The sequence below is a fragment of the Elephas maximus genome, chromosome 1, assembly GCF_024166365.1.
Source record: "Elephas maximus indicus isolate mEleMax1 chromosome 1, mEleMax1 primary haplotype, whole genome shotgun sequence".
Lineage (NCBI taxonomy): Eukaryota > Metazoa > Chordata > Mammalia > Proboscidea > Elephantidae > Elephas > Elephas maximus.
In genome coordinates, this window is record NC_064819.1 from 15,698,535 (window position 1) to 15,723,132 (window position 24,598).

Genomic DNA, 24,598 nt, shown 5'->3' on the forward strand with positions numbered 1-24,598 from the left:
GGGCTTTGTTCCAATTATCACGTTCAAGTCAAGCAGACAGCGCTCATCTCCTGTGCTACTTGGAAACGTGCAGAGGCATTAAAATACCCAAAATCATGGGTCCCTTGCCCCAAGGCTTAGGCTTATAACATTGACACATTAATTCTAACCCCATGCTGGTATCTGAGATCCTAATCTCAGCACTTGTTCCATTGCCAAGCTCCCATTCTGAGGGATGCCCTGGAAATGAGAAGGTATATGTCCTCTCCAAGGAGTCACTTGTTACTCAAAACTTCCAAATGGTGGGGAGGGGGACAGCAATGGCCTGGTTTCTCAGGGATGCAGCTGCCTTATTCTGGGAAGAGGTTTCAGGCATTGGTCACAGGAGTGGTTGAAGAGCTATCATTGCTTACTCCAGGTGGGAAGGGGGACTAATACAGAATGGCACCGTGTAGCATTAAGTTTTTCCTCGCTTTCGTGGAAGCATAGACTTCAAAGCTGAAAATGGCCTTAAGAGATCTAGTCTGTCCTTTAGAAGAATGTACAGATAGAATAAAGAAACATGAAGAATAAAGCCACCGTCATAGAATTAGGGTAAATTTTTTACAGCTTTATTAATTTTTATTTAACAAATACTTAGATGGTTCTTCCTGTGGATCTAGATACCGTTCTAAGTACTTTTATAAATATTAACTCCTTACTCCTAATAAAGGAGCCCTGGGAGTGCAGTGGTTAAAAGCGCTCAGCTGCTAACCGAAAGGTTGATGGTTCAAATCCACCAGCTGCTCCGTAGGAAAAAGACATGTAAAATCCATGAAGATTTACAGCCTTGGGAAGCCCTATGGGCAGTTCTACTCTGTTCTACAAGGTCACTATAAGTCAAAATCAACTAGACGTAGTAGGGGAAATCCTAATAACAACCATATGAGGTAGGTGCTAACGTTATCTTCATATACTGATGAGGAAACTGAGATACAGAGAGGTTAAGTACTTGGACCAGAGTCACACAGCTAGTTAGTGGTGGAGCCACGCTTCAAGAGTATTCTGTCTAATCTGCCCATTTTATAGATGAAGAAACAGAGGCCTGAGTGTCCAGTGCTGCCTAGTTAGTGACAGAGCAAGTCCAGAACCCAGGACTTCTGTTTATCACAATCCACTGAGAAGGCACCAGTGGGTCATTTTTGGACCGTATAAGCAAGGCAAGAAAATTCTCATTGAATTTCTCTTTTAATCTGCTTCAACGAAATACCATTAAGAGATGAGTGTTGGCATTTGTTTGTGCTGCATGTATATTCTTACATACGGTAGAGTATACAGGGGGCATGGTCATGGAAACAGCCTTCAAGCCCAGCAGCTCAGTCCCGTGAGATGTTTGGTTATGTCTAGGCTAAGGACCATAGTCTCCAGGGACATCTAGGTCAATAGGCATAACATAGTTCATAAAGAAAATGTTCTACATCCTACTTTGGTGAGTAGCATCTGGGGTTTTGAAAGGTTGTGAGTGACCATCTATTATATATACAACTATTCGTCTCTTTCTGTCTGGAGCAAAGGAGCGTGAAGAAAACCAAAGACTCAAGGGAACAATTAGTCCAAAGGACTAATGGACCACAGGAGCCGCAGCCTCCACCAGCCTGAGACCAGAAGAACTAGATGGTACCTGGCTATGACTGACCGCTCTGAACAGGATCACAGTAGAAGGTCCTGCTTACAGTAGGGGGAAAAATGTAGAACAAAATTCAGATTCATAAAAAAAGTGCAGATTTACTGGTCTGAGGGACACTGGAGGAACCCTTGAGACTAAGGCACTTAGACACCCTTCTAGCTTAGAACTGAAGCCATTCTTGTAGATCACCTTTCAGGCAAATAATAGGCAGGCCTGTAAATAAACAATAACACACGTGAGGGAAGTGCTCCTTGGAACAGTCATCTACATGAGACCATAAAAGGACAACATGTGCCCAAAAGCAAAGATGGGAAGGCAGGAAGGGGCAGAAAAACCAGATGAATGGAAATGGGGAACTCAGGATGGTAATGGGGAGAGTGCTGACACATTGCTGGGAGTGCCACCAATGCCACGAAACAATTTGTATATAAACTATTGAATGGGAAACTGATTTGCTCTGTAAGCTTTCACCTAAAGCACAATTAAAAAAAAAAAAATTTGAAAAAAGAGATGAGAGTTGGTATCTAGAATTCTCCAGTCATTTTTAGGCTTTGGAATGTGTTTTGTGGCCAGGTCACACATCTTCTTTCCTCAGGTATTAAGGAAGGAATTGAGTGGTTCGTAGAGGCAGCTTGGTCATTGAAGGAAGCAGGGATGAAGACTAGTGTGAAAGTCTGCTGGTGGATAAGAGTCCGTTGGCTTGTTGATTTAGAATTTCTTGATTTCATGGGCATCTTTATATGCCTGTTAATGAGGTAAGTAAGCTCACGCCACTCAGAGTCCATGAAGTTGACCTTCAGCCTCGTGAATTACTTTGCCAGGTTTCCTATTTTCCCCGTGTGGGGTTGAGATACCAAAAAGATGCATTTCCCCTTAGCCTAGAGGCACCGTCTCTTACCTTTGCGCTTCCTTTTGAAACGTTCTACTTTCATCTCAGTCTGCTTCCTTGAACTAAGTATTTTCGGTTAGGAAGGACACATTTAATTTTTCCACTGGAAAATTAGTACATAATTAAGCATCAGGAGAAGGCAGGAAGACGGACAGGTAGGAGCAAATTGGAGAGCGATTTGGCAATACTTAGTAAAGTGGATGATAATTTCACACTGAGTTGAGGACAGTGCTACATAAAGTGTGAGCTGCAACCCGGGAAAGGCTTGTGAACTGTTAGTTTCCAGTCGACAGTGAGATAAGTACAGAAGAAGATTATTCTCAGTTTAGCCATTTGAGATTTCCATCACACCCAAGTGTGTGCCTTTGTCCAAAAGAGATTAGAAATAAGAAAAACACGTTCTTCTCCCCAGAGAGTTTGAGAAGCACGGTGCTAGAGACATGTTCACATATATGCAAAGAGACCTGTGCGAGGATTGTTTATAATCGCCCCTCCGGCAAAAAAAAATTTTTTTTAAAACAAGCCAAATGTCCATTGTTAGGAAAATGGATTCAAAACATTGTTATATATCCATGTAAAAGAATATTATTTTACAATTAAAATGAATGAGCGAGGTCTACCTGTATTAACATGGGTAGATCTCAAGTAAGTTTGACTCAGTGATACATTGCAAAATGATACCTATGTTATGATAATTATGTAAACCATAAAACACAGAATAATACTGTGTTTGCATACAAAGTAAACGCCTAACAGCTTGGATGGGAAAGAGGCACCTCAACTTCCTAAAAGAGGTTAACTCTGGGGAGAGAAAGCAGGGCATGGGATTGTGATGGACAAAAAAAAAAAAAAAGGCTTCAACTATAACATTTTATTTCTTTTTAACAAAAGCTGAAGCAGATATGGCAAAATATTTACATTTGTCATATCTAGGTGGTAAGTATATGGATGTTAAATTTCTTCTATATCTTTCTGTTTTAAAAATATTTCATAGTAAAATTAAAAAATTAGTGTCCAAATATTCTTTTTTTTTTGCTCTAGAAAGTAAGTTGTACATGCCAGAACTTCAGAAGGTATTTCCTGCCTGCAGTGTCCAAGGACACATTTGTCATCCTAAAACCAAACCAAACCAAACCCATTGCCGTCGAGTTGATTCCAACTCATAGCGACTCAATAGGACAGAGTAGAACTGCCTGCCCCATAGATGTTCCAGGGATCATCTGGTGGGTTCAAACTGTTGACTTTTTGGTTAGCAGCCAGAGCTCTTAACCACTACGCCACCAGGGTTTCCTTTGTCATCCTAGCTACTTTAAACCAGCTGTCAGTGAAGCATCTGCTATGTCAGGATTCTGGTCCTAGCTAACCTGTGACCATGGACTTGCCATATTTAAACCTTCATTGCCTTATCTGTAATACTAGTGGGGCCAACTCTGAGACTCTTCTCGGCATTGAAAGTTTATAATTCAAAAATGTTAAATAGACTAGTGACTTGATGCTCCTTTTAAAAGTAACTATAGAAAGTTAAATGAGTACCTGGAGTGAACATGGGTATAGAAATAAGATAATACGTGCAGTAGAGTCAGGTCTGGGTTTAGAGCTTACCTCTGCCAGTTACTAACTAGGAGCCTCGGTTTTCCTGAAACACGCTCATTTTCTGTCTGCTAAGGCAGGAATCTTAATAAATAATATCTTCCTCAACTTGGGAAGATCTGATGAGATAACGATACTATTATTGTCGTCCTTGTTACAAATCGGTCATTTGATTGTTATACCCAGAAAGCTATTAGAGTAGATTCTCAAACAGCTAAATGGAGCCATCTTCCAAACATGGGGTGAGCATGCCAATCTTTTTTCTGAAGAAGGAATAAACTCAGTAGTTATTTCTACACTAATAAGGCCACAATGTGACTTGATAACCGTGCATTTAAAGACATTTAAATATGGTTCTGTCTCAGGACAGAACACTACCTAGATGATGAGTTACAGATTGCTTCCAGCTCTTGGAGTCTCTATTACATGGGCCATGGTTGAGTGGCTCCAATTGTTTTCATACAATAAACTTGAAATAACAAAAGTGGAAATACTCTTGCTTTTTAATTTGTACTTTGTAATTTGTACCCTTGCTATTAATTTGTACAGAGAGCACCAAAGCTGAAACAGATGGCAGTGGGGAAAGGGGAATGGCCATTCAGAACAATGCATGCATGAATCTCAAAGTCAGGCTGTGATTTGCCATGAACAGAAACCTTGGATAGCAAGTCGTCTGTCAAGGCTCGTAACACACACACACGCACACACACACACACACACAAAACAGTTCCCATCAAGTCGATCCCAACTCATGGCAACCCCGTGTGTATCAGAGTAGATCTGTGCTCCATAAGGCTTTCAATGGCTGATTTTTGGAAGTAGATAGCCAGGCCTTTCTTCCAAGGCACCTCTAGGTAGACTTGAACTTCCAACCTTTTGTTTAGTAGCTGAGCACGTTAACCTTTTGCACTACCCAGGGGCTCCCCCTAGTAACACAGGGCACAGCTAATGTGGCTAGGCCTCTAATTTTGCTGGCTCCGTATATGCTGACCAATCTCAATTTTGAAGGCTTGGATTCAGTAGAGTACAGGGGCCTGGTGAATGAAAAGTATCTGCAGCTTATCAGCAGAAAAATAGCAGGAAAGCCATGGTTCTACTACAAGCACTCAGGAGATGTTTATCACCCAGGCCTCTTAGAGTGAGGGTTTGACCCATACCAAACACTTCAGAAATAATGTCAACATACCCAAGACAAGACCACAACCAACGGAATTTTCTGAGATAAGGTTACAACTTTGTCCTTAAAGGGACACCAACCAAGTCAGTCAATCCCCACATATTTCCCTGAGCAGAGCAATCTAGGGGACTTTGGGAGCTCTTTTTGTGTGTGTGTGCCTTTATATGCAAATATTCTGCTGTTGTTTTCCAAAGCATACTCAAAACTCCAGCAAAATCTAAGAAAGTCCCTGCAGGGCCAATGTCCTGAGCTTGGTGCTCACAAAATCAGCCAGTTGTAGAAGCTGGAAATGGCTCGGTATTGGCAAAACATTCACCTCATTTCAGGATTTTTGTTCCTTCTCGATTGGCTACCTCTAGGCCAGAGGGCTTCCAAGGCCAGGTTGGATTTTGAGTCTAGGGCAAAGTCACTGAAAGAAAAAGTGACTCAGTATATGAGACTGTTATTGTTAAGTGCTGTCAAGTCGATTTCGACTCATAGTGACCCCATGTGACAGAGTAGAACTGCCCCTTAGGGTTTTCTAGGCTGCAATTTTTATGAGAACAGATCTACAGGTCTTTTTCCCATAGAGCCACTGGGTGGGTTCAAACCGCCGACATTTCTGTTAGCAGTTGAGCGCTTAACCACTACGCCACCAGGGCTTCTTATTAGTAGGTATGAAAAAGCCACTGTAATAATTTAAGTACAGTACCTTTTCATGCGCTGGAAACCCTGGTGGCGTAGTGGTTAAGAGCTTCGGCTGCTAACCAGGAGGTTGGCAGTTTGAACCCACCAGGTGCTCATCGGAAACTCTATGAGGCAGTTCTACCCCGTCCTATAGGGTTGCTGTGAGTCAAAATCAACTCAATGGCAACAAGTTATTCATGTGTTTGGTTTAAATTTTAGTCTGCAAGCTAGGCTTGGCACACCGTTGGGGGCTGGGGGAGCTCATCAGATATTCTCCCAAGGCTACTTTTGTGACGAGAAGAGGAAGCATACACAAAAATGGTTTACCTTTGATTTGTCATCCAGACACTAAAATGTACCACTTCTGCCGTGAAACGTATCCCCATGGCCTTTCGGATTCTAATCCCTTCTTCCCCAAACCACGCTGTGTATACTTGCCAGATTCATTTTTAAAAACGCTTTTTTATCATGTCATTTCCCAGTCGCAGCTCCGAGTCGCTGGTTTATTACTAAATGCCCTCACTAATCTTTCTCTCCAGTTACCCCTTCTCCATTAATTTTGTTTCATTTGAAAGGATTTACTTATGCGCTACGTTAACTTATTTTTCCATTTTCCTCCCTCTTTGCTTTTGTCCCTGCCGTGTCTCCCTTGTGGAATTTCTTCCCCACTTCTCTCTACTCAGACATCTCTTCCATGAAACCTTTTCAGACAAATCCTGCCTACATTGATCTGACCCTCTTCTGAACTTGGCTTACTTATCATATAGAGCCCATACCAGCCCTTTGGCCATGAATCACATACTGCCTTGTGAATTTAGCTTTGTTTTACATGCACTTTCTCGCTCTTTTCACTGTCTCTCTCTTTCTCTTCCATGTGTGTATGTGTAGCTACATAGAGGTCTATGAAAACAAAATCTATTATCATAGATATCTTTAGGATTCGCTACCTAAAGGATGCTCCATGACATTTTTATTGGAGGTAATTCTTGCTTATGATCTTGATTTGCCTACTAATGCCCTTGTGTGGCTATGTAACTTTTGAAAGGTCTTCAGACCCTAACTTTTTCAGCACGGGTAGAACCAAGAACAACATCCCTGCGCAATAAGAGCTAGAAGAGATCTGAAGTGGGCTTAAAGAGTTTTCTGTTGAATAGTTCCAAGCTATTCTATAAAGCCAGAGTGGGTGGACACCAGCGCTGATCTCCTTAGAGTTTAATGGCTAGTCAAGGATTTGGAAGCTCTGGTGGTATAATGGCTAAGTGCTTGGCTGCTAACCGAAAGGTTAGAAGTTTTTTGTTTTTGTTTCTTTTTTAATTGTGCTTTAAGTGAAAGTTTACAATTCAAGTCAGTTTCTCATACAAAAACTTATACACACATTGTTGTATGATCCTAGCTGCTCTCCCTACAATGTGACAGCACAGTCCTGTTCTCCACCTTGTATTTCCCATATCCAGACAGAAGCTGCCCACATAGTCTCATGCGTCTACTTGAGCTAAGAAGCACACTCCTCACCGGTATCATTCTATGTCTTATAGTCCAGTCTAACCTTTGTCCGAAGAGTTGCCTTCAGGAATGGTTTCAGTTTTGGGCTGACTGAGAATCCTGGGGCCATGAACTCTGGGATCCTTCCAGTCTCAGTCAGACCATTAAGTCTGATCTTTTTACTAGAATTTGAGGTCTGCATCCCACTTTTCTCCTGCTCTATCAGGAATTCTCTGTTGTGTTCCCTGTCAGGGCAGCCATTAGTGGTAGCAGGGCACCATCTAGTTCTCCTGGTCTCGGGCTGATGGAGTCTCTGGTTTTTGTGGCCCTTTCTTTCTCTTGGGCACATATTTTCCTTGTGTCTTTGGTGTTCTTCATTCTCCTTTTCTACAGGAGGGTTGAGACCAATTGATGCATCTTACATGGCCGCTTGCTAGCTTTTAAGACCCCAGATGCCACTCACCAAAGTGGAATGCAGAACGTTTTCTTAATATACTTTGTTATTCCGGTTGACCTAGCTATCCCCTGAAACCATGGTCCCCAGACCCCCACCCCTGCTACCCTGTCCCTTGAAGTGTTTGATTGTGTTCAGGAAACGTCTCAGCTTTTGGTTTAGTCCAGTTGTGCTGACTTCACCTGCATTGTGTGTTGTGCTTCCCTTCACCTAAAATAATTCTTATTTACTATCTGGTTCGTAAATTCTCTTCTCCTCCCCTCCCTCCCCTCATAACCATCAAAGAATACCTTCTTCTGAGTTTAAACCTTTTCTTGACTTCTTATAATAGTGGTCTCATACAATATTTGCCCTTTTGTGACTGACTAATTTCACTTACCATAATGCCTTCCAGATTCCTCCATGTTATGATGCCAAAGTTTAGAAGTTTGAACCCACCCGGTGGCTCCGTCGGAGGAAGACCTGGTGATCTGCTCCTATAAAGATTACAACCATCCCCAAACACCCTGATAATTCCCAAAGCCCACATTTCAGTCAAAGATTAGACAGGCCTATAAGACAAACAAAAACATACATTAGTTCAATCAAGAATACAAGACGAAATGGGTAACACCTGCCCAAAAGCAAAGAAGAGAAGGCAGGAATGGACAGGAAACCTGGACGAATGGACACAGGAAAACTGGGGTGGAAAGGCAAAAAGTGCTGACACATTGCGGGGATTGCAACCAATGTCACAAAACAATTTGTGTCTAAATTTTTGATTAAGAAACTAACTTGCACTGTGAACTTTCACATAAAACGCAATGAAATTAAAAAATATATACATGTGTACACCTGTAAAAAGTTTAAAAAAACAAAAAAACCTGGTCTGCCATCAGCAACATGGTTCTTGGCTGTTGGGCTGACACAGAAGTGGGTATTTAGGGGGTCGGGGATTTCTAGGGCTTTCTTACTGCCCCCAGACCAGTAAGGAAACCCTGACAGCTGGAGAAGAAGCAAAGCAAGGCATGGAGGTAGCACGTTGCTTCAGCAGTAAAGCCTGTCTTCTGAGGTCGGCCTCAGCTTAGGGGCTGCAGTCAGAGGAAGCCCTGGAGTCCTCGAAAGGGGAGACACCAGCTGATGGGTGGCGGCCGTGAGCAGGGAGTCTCACATTTTTTAAATGTATCATGTAAGAGTTCGTTTCCTTTAGCGATACCCTCCCCTTATCTTTTGAAATTGTTCTCTCATACTTATATTTAAAATTAAAATTTTAATTAAAAAAAAAAGATTACGGGCAAGAAAACCCTATGGGGCAGTTCTGTTCGGTACCGCATAAGGTCGCTATGAGTTGCAATCAACTTAACGGCACACAACAACAACAAATGAAGCTTACCAGATTGTCTTTCCTGCATGCCCTCACGTGTCTGATAGCCCCTCTACTCCAACCGAGAGTGGCTTCCCCCGGACTTGCCCTTCCTCCAGCCTTACCGCTATTGCCACATTCAGGGTGAAACAGAGAACTGGGCTTGGCACAGACCTTGAGGACTCAGTACCTGGGGGCTAGTCAGTACTTCTGGGAAGTCTAGTACTCAAGTCTGGCTACCTGCAGTTCAAATTTTGCATCTTCCCCTCTGAGAGGGGAAGTCCTTAGAGAAGTTGGCTAATTTCTGTAAGTCTGAATTTCTTCTTCTGTTAAAAGAGAATAATAATAGAACCTACTTCTGAGTGATATAAAGAGCAGTATAGACGCAGAGACAAGCACAAACAGGGGAAAGATAGATGCCATATGGAGAATACCAAGGAACCTAGGAACACTGGGGCTAGAGAAGCTGAGACAAAGATCTTCCCCCAGAGCAGACAGAGAGCAAGCCTTCCCTAGAGCCAGTGCCCAGAATTCAGACTTATAGCTTTCTAAAAGCCTGGTGGTGCAATCATTAAAGCGCTTGCCTGCTAACCAAAAAGTCGGTGGTTCAAACCTACCAGTGGCTTCACAGGAGAAAAGACCTGGTGATCTGCTCCCATAAAGATTAGAGCCTGGGAAACCCTATAGGGCAGTTTTACTCTGTCATGTAGGGTCACTATGCCCTGGTGGTGCAGTGGTTAAAGCGATCTGCTGCTAACCAAAAGGTCGGTGGTTCAAACCTACCAGTGGCTTCATAGGAGAAAAGACCTGGTGATCTGCTCCCATAAAGATTAGAGTCTGGGAAACCCTATAGGGCAGTTTTACTCTGTCATGTAGGGTCACTATGCCCTGGTGGTGCAGTGGTTAAAGTGATCTGCTGCTAACCAAAAGGTCGGCCATTTGAACCCACCAGCTGCTCAATGGGAGAAAGATGTGGCAGTCTGCTTTTGTAAGACTACAGCCTTGGAAACCCTATGGGGTGGTTCTGCTCTGTCCTATAGGATCGCTACGAGGCAGAATTGGCTCAACAGCAGTGGATTTGGTTTTTGGGTTTATGAATCAGAATCGACTCTAAACTGTGAGAAAATAAATTTCTGTTCTTTAAAGCCACCTACTTGTGGTATTTCTGTTACAGCAGCACTAGATAACTAAGACTGTCTTTGCTCACTTGTCCCATCATGATCTTCCCTGACCAAGCTGTTTAATTTGTACCCCCTACTCCCACACCCTGGTGGTGAAGTGGTAAAGAGATTGGTTGCTAACCAAAAGGTCGGCAGTTCAAATCCACTAGTCACTCCGTGGAAGCCCTAGGGGTCAGCTCTACTCTGTCCTATGGGGTCACAACCAGAATCAATCTGACGGCAATGTGTTTGGTTTGGTTTGGTTTGGTTTGGTTAGTTCCAACCCAGAATTCCCTATACCCTTTCCCAGCTCTATTTTTCAACACAGTACTTCTTAGTATCTGCCATACTTTATATTTTACTTATTCTGTTGTTATTATGGTCTATTGTATGTATCTCCCACCATAATATAAATTCCATGAAGGCAGGGGTCTTTGCCTTCTGTTTATTCCTATATCCACAGCACCTGGAACAATGCCTAGCACATAAAAATTGAGTGAATGTTGGCCATTCCCACTGTTGTAAGGAGAGTTTCCTCACCTGGGGTCTGCAGCTGGCCTTGACATTCTGTCTTGTATCCTGGCTTCCTGAGGATGAGTCTGTCCTACTCTCAGGTTGGCAGCCTGCCTTCACTGCCCCTGACACGGCTCTGTCTGTCTATTCTTTCTCCTCAGATGCGTACTCTCATTCCTCAAGTGAAAATGGAGGCAAGTCTGAGTCCGTGGCTAACCTGCAGGCTCAGCCCTCCCTGAACTCCATCCACAGTTCCCCTGGTCCCAAACGTTCCACCAACACGCTTAAGAAGTGGCTGACGAGTCCTGTGCGCCGGCTCAACAGTGGGAAAGCAGATGGGAACATCAAAAAGCAGAAGAAAGTACGAGATGGTCGGAAGAGCTTTGACCTGGGATCTCCCAAACCTGGGGATGAGACGACCCCTCAAGGAGACAGTGCGGATGAGGTACTTAGACTGGGACCCTGAGCCCTCCACCAGGAAGGGACTTCGACGTGCATCCTGTCTGAAGCCTTGTAAAGCGTCCTTTCACGGGTTTTGAAAACTAGCCAGCCTCTAGTCCCCAAGAATTTGTCTTCTTGAGCCTAAGTAATTTGAGTTTTTCTTATTCTCAAAATCTTGGTCATTTTGATTTGTGACCAATTCAGAGACTGACTAGCATCGAGATTATCCAGCAGACAGAAACCATTTTGCCATATTTGGAGGTATGGTCCCCAGACTTGAGGGTATCGTTGGTGTCTTTGCCCCAGCCTTGACTAAAGACTACATCAAAGCCTGCTAGACATGTTTAGAATAAAAGAAGAGACACCATTTCGCTTGGAAAATAGAAGATTGTTCTGGAACATGATAGTGATTTTCAGATAATTTGAGCAGTGCCATATATAAAAGTGAGAAGAAGATTCCAGTTTGCTCCAGAGGGTAGAATTAGGATTCACAGGTGAGGTTACAGGAGATAGGGTTTCCGCTCAAGGAGGAACTTTAATGGTGGGGTCATCCAGTGATGAAATGGGCCTTCTCGTAAACTAGCGGACACCCATACTGGAAGGCTTTGGGAGATCGTATGACTTCACCTCAGTCAGAGCGGTTCCTGTGTTACCTGAGCCTTTAGGCTGAATGACCTCAGAAGTCCCTTCCAAAGCTAAGGCTCTGTGATCAAAGTATAGTGGATTTGTTTTGGCTGGAAGGAATAAGATAGCTGTTTTATCTGGCAAACTAACCTACTATAATCACTGACGTGGCTAAGATTTCTTCCTGATGTGTAATCAGACTCCATGTTGTTGTAATTTTATGCTACCTGCCATGTTTCCCTCTGGAGATGGCACTTAAAAGGAAAAAAAAAAAACTTACACAGTTAGGCTCTCTTTGACCACTCTTTCAGCTTTCTCTTTGCCTGGCTGAACGATAAGATAGATGTTTTTCGTGTGTGTGTCTGTGTGTCTGTGTCTGTTACCCCGTTTAGTTTTCATTAGCCTGTAAGATAAGCTGGTGTATGCATTTTATTGACAAAGAAGCTGAAATGAAAAGATGTAGGGTGTTTTGACAGAGGTCGTTGTTGTGTGCTGTCAAGTAGATTCTGGCTCAGAGCGACTCTATAAGACAGAATAGAACTGCCCCGTATTGTTTCCAGGGAGCAGCTGGTGGGTTCAAACTGCCCACCTTTTGCTTAACAGCCCAAGGTCTTAGCCACTTCACCACCAGAGCTCCATTGAGAGAGGGGAATATCATACATCCTCCTATCTCGACACCCTGTACACCTTTTTGCTTCAGTTTCTTTGTCCATAAAATTAATTTCAAGTCCTGAACTGTTGACATCTTTAGCTGTATGAGACAGTAACTAATGCTGCTTTTTTGTTCTAGAAGAGCAAGAAAGGTTGGGGTGAAGACGAACCAGATGAAGAGTCACATACCCCGCTCCCTCCGCCAATGAAGATCTTTGACAATGATCCCACACAGGACGAAATGGTGGGATTTCTGTACTTTCTCTCTTGAAAGAGCAATGTGTAATGTCTGTGCTTTCTTTATGTGTACATGATGGAGTGCTGTCACTCTCTCTCCTTGTTATCTCTTATCCCATGTGAGTCCATGGTGATGGCGATTCTGTCTGTATTTGGTAGTGAACATGGTGTCCCCTCTCCTCCCGGAGGTCTGACTTCATTCTGGGCAGGGTCAGAGTGTGTGTAGAGTTCTCAAAGTGGGAATCTGCCTGGGCTCTTGTCCTACTGCTAAAGGGCAATGGCTCTGTCTTCAGAAGCAGCAGATCCCAGCAGGAACTAGATACTAAGAACAGCAATCTGAGGTAGTCCCAGGTTATCATCATTTTGTTGTACCTACCTGTACCACCTACATTTTAGTTGATTGTTTTCCCTGTACTAAACTCTAAAATCCAAATAATGGTAACTTCCATTCAAGCAATGTGCTGTTATGATTCCAGATTCCTAAGAGGAAGCAGAAGTGCTTTGGGGACAAGGAGGGAGAGAGGTGCTGCTAAAGGGAGGTGGCTGTCAAAGGTGGCCAAAGTTAATACCTCAAGTCGCCCAACTTCTTTGTTTTATAAAATTCTCTGACTCACTCCCATGGCGGAGGCTCACTGGTATCTGAAATGTTGATGTGCAACTTGCTTCTAAATGAAAAGTAGTCATCTCAAGTGTTTTGGAGCTAGAGGCTCAGGCTGGACACGAGGCTTGGAGCTAGTTTAACTTCTGTTCTCTATCACTCACATTCCTTACAAGCCTTGCTTTCACTTCATTGAGTTTTTCTTGCTTTGGTATTGCTGGTCCTCTTGGACTCAGTGGTTGAAGCGGTGGTTTCAGTTTTTTATTATACTTTCCATTTGCTTTTTGGAGTGTCACTTTGTTGTGGCGGTGGCAGTGATTGCTTGCTTACCCATCCCCGTGGGCTCTCCTTGTACTCTGTAATCGTCTACCTTGCTGTGGGCAGCCTCTTCCGGAGCGGGTATCCCAGCATTTGTAGGCAGGGAAGAAACCTGCATAGCATTGCCTAGAATATAATTCACAAAGTACTTTGTGCTGATGCTTCAGAAGTTTCTGATGACATCCCAGTTCTTGTTTTAATTCTCTTTCTTCACATTTGGTTCATTAAACCACAGACGTGAATTGAGATCTTTCTCTGCGCTAGGCTAGAAGAGCAGATTCTAGGGCCAGAGCGATGACTAAGCTGTGGCCCCCGCACCCCCCTCCCATGTAACTCAGGCATGGGAGGCTCACAGTTGAGGCCCTTCCTAAGATGATGTAGGTAGCCCTGGTCTCCAAGGCCAGCTGTCTGACTCTGGGCTGTTGGGAAGAAAAGTAGTGGAAAGCTTGGCGTCATACCCACCCAGGGTTCCCAGAGGCAGAAAGCCGGTGCTTCACCTTGAGATGGGAACAAGAACCAGAACGTGCACATTCCCAGAAGCCTATCCTTGTAAAATGTTCTATAAACAGTGATAGTGTGTGCGGGGAGTAGGACACTCATGTCACATTATCTGCCATCCCACGCAGTCCACGATGTGGAGGTGCCCGCTGGCATGAGATAAGTAAAGGTCATGAACCCTCCTCCACTAGTTCCCTCAAACACAGCTTGTTTTGGGGAAAAGGATGTTATGTTGTTTCTGGGTAATTTTTAACTGAGAACGTAGACTTACCCCAGATGTTTGTGTAGACTTTTTTTCTTAGCCAGGAATCGGGCAGATGGCAACAGTCCCTTAGTAGACACAGTAACCCTTCTCAGTCTGTTTGTTCGACTTCCATGCATTTGTCTTTCTGGAGTATTTGGGAGTGGAGTGAGCCTCAGAATGACAAGCAAATACAGTTGAATTTATTAGAACAAAAGCATAAACATTAGTGTAAAAGGAGTTTTTAAAGGTTCACCCATTGATAGTTGTGGGGTTATTTCAGTCCTCCACATTTCCTTCTAATCTTCGTTCATGTGCATGTGTGTTTTACTTTTACAATTATAACACGTGCATGTCTTATTTAATATTATTTCCCAAAATTGTATTAACTTTACCATTGTAACTACTGTTGGAGACTATTTCAGTTATTTGATGGACTGTAATTTGCTTGACCAGCCCCCGTTTGGGAACATCTTAGTTTTTTTTCCAGTTTTTTGTTACTCTAGGTAATGCTGCTGCCGACCACGTTGTATAGGCAGCATTTGTTCTTTTGACTTGTGCCCTTGGAATCATTTCCCAGGAGTAGGAATACTAGGTCGAAAACATGATAACTTGGATTTCCAAACAGACTTAAGCTCTTTTTCTGCATCCCCCAGAAGAGGAACAAGAGTAATGGTATAGCTTTCTTAATTGCTTTTAGTTGATTTTTTTTTTTTTTTCACCTTGGAAGAAAAAACCTAAGTAACTCTTAGATCAGATAACAAGAAGCTTCTTTGACGAAACTCTTCCCCCTAACCAAAGGGGCAAACACGAAGTCCGAGCAAGGTCAGCACATTCAACTCTCTGCTCTCACAGTCATTCTCATGAAAGACTGAAGGAGCGTGTGTCTTGGCCCCTGGACCACCATTGCCCTCTGCTCTGATGGGTCAGAGTGAAAGCATACACACACATGCAGGGCTAACCATTCTCTCCCAGTTTTTTCTCAGGTAGGAGAACGAAGACAAAATAATGATAATAACACAGTCCCAGAGTGGGCAGGGGTCCCTAAACCATTGATCAGACAGCTACATGGACAAGTCCTTATTACTGTGCAAGTGGAGGGAGAGCAGAGCCAGGCCCTTTACTTGAGCTTCCCTTTACTGTGAACAGGATGGCTCCTGGTCACTCCAACATGAGCGAGACACAACCCCTCTAATGCCCTTTATGACTTCTTGGTGTTCCAGCTTGGAGTGAGGGGCCTTACCAAAAGCTGCTCCACAGTGGCTGATTTGACTCAATGGCAACTGATCTGATCAGTTGTGTGTGTGCGAGTGCATGCATTTTTGCGTGTGTGAATGGGAAGGGAGGGGATGCATAGCTTGCTGGTCTGTAAATGCCCTCTAGCTAGCATTTTTGCTTGGCACACAGTGAAGAGCTATAGCTAAGGCCACAGTAGAGCAAGGACTCCTCCTCTTTGGACATATTAGAGACTAGGTAGGTTTATTGACTTTTTTCAGTTTCTGGAACAGCAGTGGACCATCCTATAGTAGCCAAAGGTTCTGTCCACCCTGAGAACGGTCATGCACCCTTACCTATTGGCCTCCAAGGAACTCAGCAACTCCTCCCCTCAGCTTTGGAGTCCTGACGAAGGAGAACCTGTCCCACCCATGCTTTGCTGCTGGCCAGGATACCTGACAAGGAGTCAGGCAGGCCTTTCGCATGCCCACGCTACCCCCTTCTTCCTCTCTCATCTCTTCCCTCTAAACGTACAGCTTTGCTCTCCTCGCCTCCCTTGGACTTGCTGTTTTGCTTCCTAATTGCTGTTCCTCATTCCTGGCTAACCTGCTTTTCCTTTGCTACCTGATGTCTTACAGTCCTCCTCTTTGCTAGCAGCCCGGCAGGCCTCCACCGACGTACCTACAGCTGCAGACCTTGTCAGTGCAATAGAAAAGTTGGTCAAAAGCAAGCTGGTAAGTGGGGGTCCTGTAGGCAGTTCTGCGTGTGTCTCACCTCCATGCGGCTCCCAGGGCCTGGCATCTATCTGTCGTGTTCTTCTTTGCACCTCCTTGCTCCTGTAGGACTGTCCCCAGCTACGATGGTTTCTAACAAAGCTGTGCCCCAGAGTGCTCTTTGGCTTTTTTGGGGAGTGGGCAGGGGGAAAAATTAACAGACCCCTTTGGGGTTGTGACAGTGATTAAGGGTGAAAAGTATCCAAAACAAAATAGCACTCACTGTAAGCCTAGTCCCCTGGCCTCCAGAGAAGTGGCATTTGGACAGTGACTTGTGTGTGTCTGGTCAGCTCTGAAGCTACTGCACTGTGCTGCTGAGATAGAATATAGATCAGATCCACCCAAAACCAGAACCAAACCCATTGCCATCAGGTCAGTTCTGACATATAGCAACCCTATAGGACAGAGTAGAACTGCCCACAAAGGGTTTCCAAGGAGTGCCTGGTGGATTCAAACTGCCAGCCTTTTGGGCACCAGCCAAGCTCTTAGCCACCACGCCAACAGTTGAAAGCACCAGGTAATCTTATTCAGAGAGCTCAGATAGGTTACTTGCTTGCAAAGTCTTGCAAAACTAAACTGCTGATTATAATGAAGAATGGACAAAAGTGCCTGGATACCTCAGCAGAAGAAATTAAGGGAGCTGGTACAGATCCTCATCCCCAGGGAAAAAGGGAACACACACCACTGAAAACTGGTCTAGCCTGTGACTGTCTCAGGGACCAATCAGACCGTGAGAGGGAAGGACTGTGAATCAGAGCTGGCCTGGGATTTCTGGGTAATGCTGGTGAAAGACCTTTCTGATAGCTTATTTGGATAGCACTCTTCCTCTCTGCCTGTGTTTCTACATTTAAGTGTGACACTCTACGGCAACAATTTGAAGCACTTTTTCATTTCTGTAACTCATGCGTGTCACACAGTTTGGTTTTTCTTGCAGTTCTCATTAGGATAAATGTCTGTGCTTTTGCCCGACCTCTCTTGGGCAGCCCAGTATTTTAATCAGCATCGTTTAAACCCTTCTCCACTGGGCCCAGGAACTAGCGGAAAATGTTGAACCCTCGCTATGGAAAGCTTCCTTGATAATTTTGATTACAGTGACTCTCTTTTCAGATATCGCAGCTTATAGTGTACAAATGAGGTTCAACACATGTGATATTCTTCATTTCCAAATTTCCCTTTCTTAAAAAAAAAAAAAAAATTAGCTGGGGTTTTTGATGACTACTGTCAAACTCGTGAAGGTTGTCCATTTTCCTGCCATCTCTTGAAGTCCTCCTGGTAGAAGTCGAGTGCTTTCATGGGCGCTGAATTAACATTTCAAAGTATGTCCCCCCAATCACTCCTCATTTGCTCTGTCTTCCTCTACACACTGACCCATGTACCCTCTTTGTTCTCCGAATACTATCTTTAATTTTTTTTTTTTCCTTAAAATCATCCCTGTGTGTTTTCTCTTTCACCACCTGTGCCTGGGACCTGACCTAGTACCTGGACTACTGCACTAGCTGCTGCTTCATCTTTGCCCACCTCAACCTACCTCCCGCACCCCACTCTTCTAATCAGTGCCCCACAAGCACTGCTTCTATTGCCTCACCCCTGGGTAGAGAAAGCTCACTGCCTCCCTGTTGCCTATGAACAATGATCTCCAAAGTGTAGGGTGCCTTCAGGTACATGGAACAGTTTACTGGGGGTACAAGAAGAAAATATTAGAATATCTTTGACTTAGCATTTTGAAATGTCTGGTTTTATGTGTTTCATTATGGGCATAGTCATAATGCTACATGTTAAATGTCTTGGGGGTACATGACCAAAATTGTGTTCACTGATAGAGGTATATGATCAAAGTTTAGAAATCACTAGCCTATATATAGATAAAGCCCACATTTGCCCAGTATTCTAATGTTTTGTAGCCAGTTCCCCAACCTACCTTTCCAACAGCCACTTATCATTTTGGTTGATGAACTCTGCTTCAACCAAGTAGTTTTCCTCACTCTCTCCTAACTAGATTTGGATTTCCTTTCTCCAAGGTTTTGCTCTTACCATCCCCTCTTGTCTGGAATTTTCTTCCTCTTATTTGTTGTTTATCTAAAGCATAACTGTCCTTCAAGGTCCCTCTCACATCTCATCTCTCTATAAGGGCTTCCCTGCCCATCCCAGCCCATTCCTCTGAAATCCCACAGCAGTCGATGGCCATCTCACTCATTTAGGGATGTCAAATGCTTCCCTAGCACTTACATGGCCCTGCCACATTATTTATTAGAATTTCTTCATGTTCAGCTTTCATTTCTAACCTGTCTCCCCAGCTAGATGGTGAGTCATCTAGGACTTTGTTTTCTACTTCTTCCATATACAGGAGTCTTTTACACTTAACAGATTCTTAGTGAACACTTGTTTCAAAGAGCCGATATTAGCTAATATTTCAAGATATATTTTCCTATTACCACTGCTGAACTTTGCACTGTTGGGAATCTCTGTGGGACTCTAGTTTGTGTGATCAATGGGCCTGGGTGTTCAAAAGGTGAGTGCAGAAATTAAAAAATCACATAAGCACAACTTGACCAAGGCAAAGTCAGAGGCTTCCTAGATACATCCAAACACCTTGAGGGACTGAGTTACTGGGGCTGAGGGCTAGGGAACAGCTATGGTCTCAGGGGACATCTAGGTCAATTGGCATAACATAGATCATAAAGAAAATGTTCTACACCCTATTTTGGTGCTTACTGTCTAGGGTCTTAAAAGCTTGCAAGTGGCCATCTAAGATACATCTATTGGTCCCATCCCATCTGGAGCAAAGGAGAATGAAGAAAACCAAAGATACAAGGAAAATATCAGTCCAAAGGACTAATGGACCACGTGAACCACAGCCTTCCCACCCTGAGCCCAGAAGACTAGATGGTGCCCACCACCAGCGGTTCTGACAGGGATCACAATAGAGGGTCCCGGACAGAGCAGGAGAAAAATATAGAACAAAATTCAAATTCACATGAAAAGACTAGACTTACTGGTCTGACAGAGGCTATGGCCCTTGGACACCCCGCTAACTCGGAACTGAAGCCACTCCCAAAGTCCACCTTTCAGCCAAAGATTAGATAGGCCTATAAAACAAACAGTAACACATGTGAGGAATGTCCTTCTTAGTTCAGTCAAGTGTATGAGACCAAATGGGCAACACCTTCACAAAAGCAAAGACAAGGCTGGGAAGGGCAGAAAAACTGAACAAATGGACATGGGAACCCGGGGTGGAAAGGCAGAGAGTGCTGACACGTCGCAGGGGTTGCAATGTAACAAAACAATTTGCGCGTAAATTTTTTAATGAGAAACTAATTTGTGCTGTAAACTTTGACCTAAAGCACAATTTTTTTTTTTTTTTTTTTAAGAAAATCCCGTAAGAGCAAATTTCCCAGAGAAGAGGGAGTGTGAGGATGGTGCTGGAATTGATTGGCCCAACAGAAAAACTCGTTGCCTTGGAGTCTATTCCAACTGGTAGAGACCCCATGTGTTACAGAGTAGAACTGCCTCGTAGGGTTTTCTTGGCTGTAACCTTAACAGAAGCAGATCACCAGGCCTCTCTTCCATGGTACCAGTGGGTGGTTTCAAGCCACCAACCTTAGCAGTCAGATGCAAACCGTTTGCACCACCCAGCTAGCCCAGCAAAGTGCCTCCTGTAACAGTCTCTCAATAAATGCCTATCGAGTGGATGCTCTTTCCTCTAGATCTTAAGCTCTTTCCACTTTCTCTATTGGTTGTTCAAGAGATTCTGCACTTAGAACTCATTTGGCCCCATAGTTCCCATGAAAGCTGTGGGATCCCATGTCCCTGTGTCCCAAAGCTGCCATTGGTGCTTTGTGGTCACCATCAGTATTGCACTGAGGTTTCTGCCTTGGCGAGTTGTGATCTCTGCTGCTCAAGAGCTGCCATTGGTTAGGGAACGAAGGCAGGTGTTCATAGGCCCACCTGCAATGCAGATAAAACCCATGAAGACCCTTCGGAACCTCCTTTGGTGGGTCCTCCTGGATGTTAACAGACCCTTCTGAGTTCTCACCTATAGACGTTGGTCTTCAGTCAAAGCTTTTGTTTACCGAGAGAGGATACCCACCCATCCCCACCAACTCCCAGCTAGTATTCTTTTTCTTATTTTTGTTTTAAGATACTGTCTTTAACTCTAAGTAAGGAATAAGGATTTTCCCCTGCCTTTCCTATGTGCTTTTTAATAAAGCTTTTTCTAGACATGCGGACTGCCTGGTGGTGGTGATGAGTGTATTAGTAATCAGAAGACCTATCTTTTAGTCCTGCCTCTGCTACTTATTGTAGAGCCCTGGGCAAGTTACTTAGCCCTTGTCTTAGGCCTCTCTTTTATCTCACTTACCAAGGTTATGATGATAACTGAGTAGGTGTAAACTGCTAAGTAAGTACAAATGTCAGCTCTTAGCCATCTGCACTGTGAAGGACAAGGAACCCTGTCATCCTTTTTCTTCCCTAACCTAGTGTGGTAGCGTAGTGGTTAAGTGCTACAGCTCCTAACCAAGAGGTTGGCAGTTCGAATCTGCCAGGCACTGCTCGGAAATTCTATGGGCCAGTTCTACCCTGTCCTATAGAGTCGCTATGAGTTGGAATCTACTTGACAAGAGTGGGTTTGGCTTGGTGGGTTTAACCTAGCATGATGCTGGGCATGTGCAAAGCCCAGACTGGTGGTTGAGAGAATGTTGCAGGGTGCTAGCTTAACAGTCTATATGATTTGGTTTTATTCCTCAAGTTGGAGGAGCGAGAGCTTCCTGGCCATTTGAGCATCTATTGTGTCTCTAAATTGTGGTCGTGCAGCCCCAGGATTCTGCTCACACACATGCCTGGCATGAAAGACTGGCCCTCTAAAATGAAAGCTCTTTCCCAGGTTCTTGTCCTCAGGTGGCACACCAAAATAGTTCACTGGGCTCAGAATGGTGCCAGTGCCCTGGCTAATGACCCTCTGCCTTTAGGGAAGGGGCTAGCCAGGACTCAGCTCTTGTTTAGTCTCCCTGGTAGCCTGGCATCCTGAGAATGTGCCCTACCTGCTTCAGCAAGACTTCCAGCCCTCTGCTTCTCCCACTTTGATAGCATTCCCCTCTGGGGGCCAGCCTTGTGGGCTACAGAGAATATGGTCAAGGCCAGGCTACACTTGTGAATGTGCTTCACTTTCCTTTAGACAACTTGGCTTGTTTTGTCAATGGTAGGGTGGGGTGTGTGGAAGTTCAGTGTCCAGACAGGAGAAGATAAGTGGTCTCATCATATTCATTGTGGAGGTGTGTGTTTTCAGGAACTGGGTTCACCTGTGGAAAAGATTCTTGAGAGCTCTTTTTGCAATAGAAAAGTCTAGGTTTCCACCAAGAAGTTTTACCTCAAAGTTACAAACCTGAAATGTCGTTTGCGTGGAAAATCCAGACTTTGGTTATTCCATTGTATAGTTGTCTCTCCTACATCCACCCCAATTTGCCTGGGAATGAATTAGATCTAATGTTTTTTGTCCAAAGAATATGATACAAAGTTTTAATAAAAGGAAGATGGAGCCAAGAAGTGACTGGTGTGGTGGGTGGCACTGGACCGGCAAATTTACCTTTTGTCTCATCAGGTGAGCTTTGACCTCTTCCCAAAATGCCACAGTATATTCGACAAACCCTTGGTGTCCTACTACGTGCCAGGCTCTGAGATCAAGCACAGAACCTTCGTTTCTAGACCTCACAATCTAGGGTTCATACTTGAAATCCTCTCCTGCCTGGACTGTTGGAACCATTTCCCCCAGTTTTCAATCTGCTATCTCTGTTTGTGACTGCCAGAGGGAGCTTTCTTTTCCTTTTTTTTAATTTACTTTTTAGTAGTTCTTTTCTAATTAATAAAAGCATTATATACTCATTCAAGAAAAAATTGAAATAGTGACAAGAGTATAAACATAAATCATAGCACCACCATCTAAACATATTTATTATTGAAATTTTGGTGTATTCCTTTCTGGATCCTTTTTAAAATAATGTAGCTAATCGGTCTGTACAATTTTAAGTTGTTTATCTTTTACTATCATATCAAAGATATTTTCCCAAGTCATGAAAATTTCTTTGGAACATTAAGACCCATCTTTCTAAAACTCAAATTCAATCGTGCTATGTTAAAAAAAATAATAATAAAAATAATTTTTTTTTTTTTTTTTTTATGTCCCTGCTTAAAACCTTCCCATAGCTCATCCTTCACTGGTCCTAGAAGGTAAAGTCTCTACTCCTTCATGCCACATGCACAGCTCCTTGTGATACGGTTCCTGCATTCTTCCCCATGGTTATCCATTTCTACTCCTCACATCTTTCATCCCTAGCACCCACTCATATAACACAGTCGCTTGCCACTCCCTCAAGTACCAAAACCAAAAACCCATTGCCATCAAGTGGATTCCAACGCATGTTGTTGTCGTTAGGTGCCGTCAAGTCAGTTCCGACTCATAGCAACCGTATGGGACAGAGTGGAACTGCCTCATAGGGTTTCCAAGCAGTGACTGGTGGATTCGAACTGCTGACCTTTTTGGTTAGCAGCTATAGCTTGCTGTAGCTCTTAACCACTGTACCACCAGGGCTCTGACTCAGAGCAGGATCCTATAGGACAGAATACAACTGCCCCATACGGTTTCCGAGGCTGTAATCTTTACAGAAGCAGACTGCCACACCTTTCTCTCGTAGAGCAACTGGTGGGTTTGAACCTCCAACCTTTTGGTAGCAGCCCAATGCTTAACCATTGTACCACCAAGACTCCCTCACATACATACACACCCTATATTCTACCTACACTAGGTAGCTTGCATCTCCCCAGGCTGCCCCTCGATCCTTGGCTCACAGTGCTGCTCCTGCATGGAATGCCCACCCCCCCCCCCCGCCATTCACGTATCCCATGAATTTCTTCTCATTTCTCAATATTCAGTTCATATGTTGCCTCTTCCATCAAGTCTTTCCCTTCCTTCCCACCCAACCATGAAGCTGCCTGCTCTTTTTTCCATCCTCCATGGTACTCTTCCTGTCTAGAAGAGCACCATTGTGCCTTAGATGATGGAGCGCAGGGAGCCATGTCTTAGTTACCTTTGTTTCTCCAATGCTTTGCAAATATTCAGTATGTAGTAGCTTCTCAGTAAATATTTGCTGGAGTGCAAATAAATGGTCGATTTCAACACTGTGTAATGGGTACTGTGCAGGGAGCGGGGTGTAAAGGGTGCTTACGGGAGCCCAGGAGAAGGGCATTTTATGGGGCATGTGATCAAAAATCCAGCAGACAGGAAACATGTTCTTTTTTTTTTTTTTTTTAATGTTCCTTTTTAACGTGGGGAAGGCCTTCCACCATGCTTATTCATGTTTTAGAATCCTATTTGCATTTCTGTTCCCTGACCTTGGACACCTTTGCTTTGGCTACTGAGACTTCTGTGGCCCTGAGCTCCAGGTAAGGCAGATGTTGTCCTTGTGGCTGCAGAGGCCACCAGTCATCAACCATGGCCTGTTTTCTCCCAGGAGTAACCCAGATAGTTGCAACCTGTTGCCCTTGATTGGAGGAGCACTGGTGCCATAGTGGTTAAGCGCTCAGCTGCTAACAGAAAGGTCAGCTGTTTGAACCCACCAGCTGCTCTGCAAGAGAAAGACGTGGCAGTCTGCTTCTGTAAAGATCTACAGCCTTGGAAACCCTGTGGGACATTCTCCTCTGTCCTATAGGGTTGCTATGAGTTGGAATTGACTCAACAGGAGTGAGTTTGGTTTGGGCCCTTAATTGGGACCCAGTATCTCCCCAACTCTGGGAAACCCTGGTAGCACAGTGATTAAGTGCTATGGCTGTTAACTGAAAGGTCAGCAGTTCAAACCCACCAGGCCCTGTTTGGAAACTCTATGGGTAGTTCTACTCTATCCTCTAGGGTCACTATGAGTTGGAATCGACTCGACAGCAACGGGTTTGGTTTTTTGGTTTATCCCAACTCTAGCACAAGTAGCCAGGTTCTCAGAAGCAATCACTCTTGAGTTATTAGGAGCATTTATATCCAGCCCCATTATTTTGAAACAGATTACCCAGCATACAGTTTAGGCAAGCCCTCTATTTCTCTCTCG

General features: G+C 44.0%; 1 protein-coding gene across 21 annotated transcripts in view; it reads left to right on the forward strand.

Moving 5' to 3' along the window:
* The window catches only part of KALRN (kalirin RhoGEF kinase), a 792,110-nt gene that overhangs the window by 695,218 nt on the left and 72,294 nt on the right, over positions 1 to 24,598 (forward strand). For 15 of the 21 annotated variants that reach the window (XM_049878536.1, XM_049878496.1, XM_049878517.1 and 12 more), the window contains 2 exons: positions 11,080 to 11,363; positions 12,774 to 12,878. In XM_049878536.1, the coding sequence (XP_049734493.1) occupies positions 11,080 to 11,363; positions 12,774 to 12,878 (389 nt within the window). Of the gene's footprint in view, positions 1 to 11,079; positions 11,364 to 12,773; positions 12,879 to 16,379; positions 16,476 to 24,598 lie in introns of all 21 variants that reach the window. The other 6 variants (XM_049878468.1, XM_049878667.1, XM_049878686.1 and 3 more) reach the window with 3 other exon arrangements.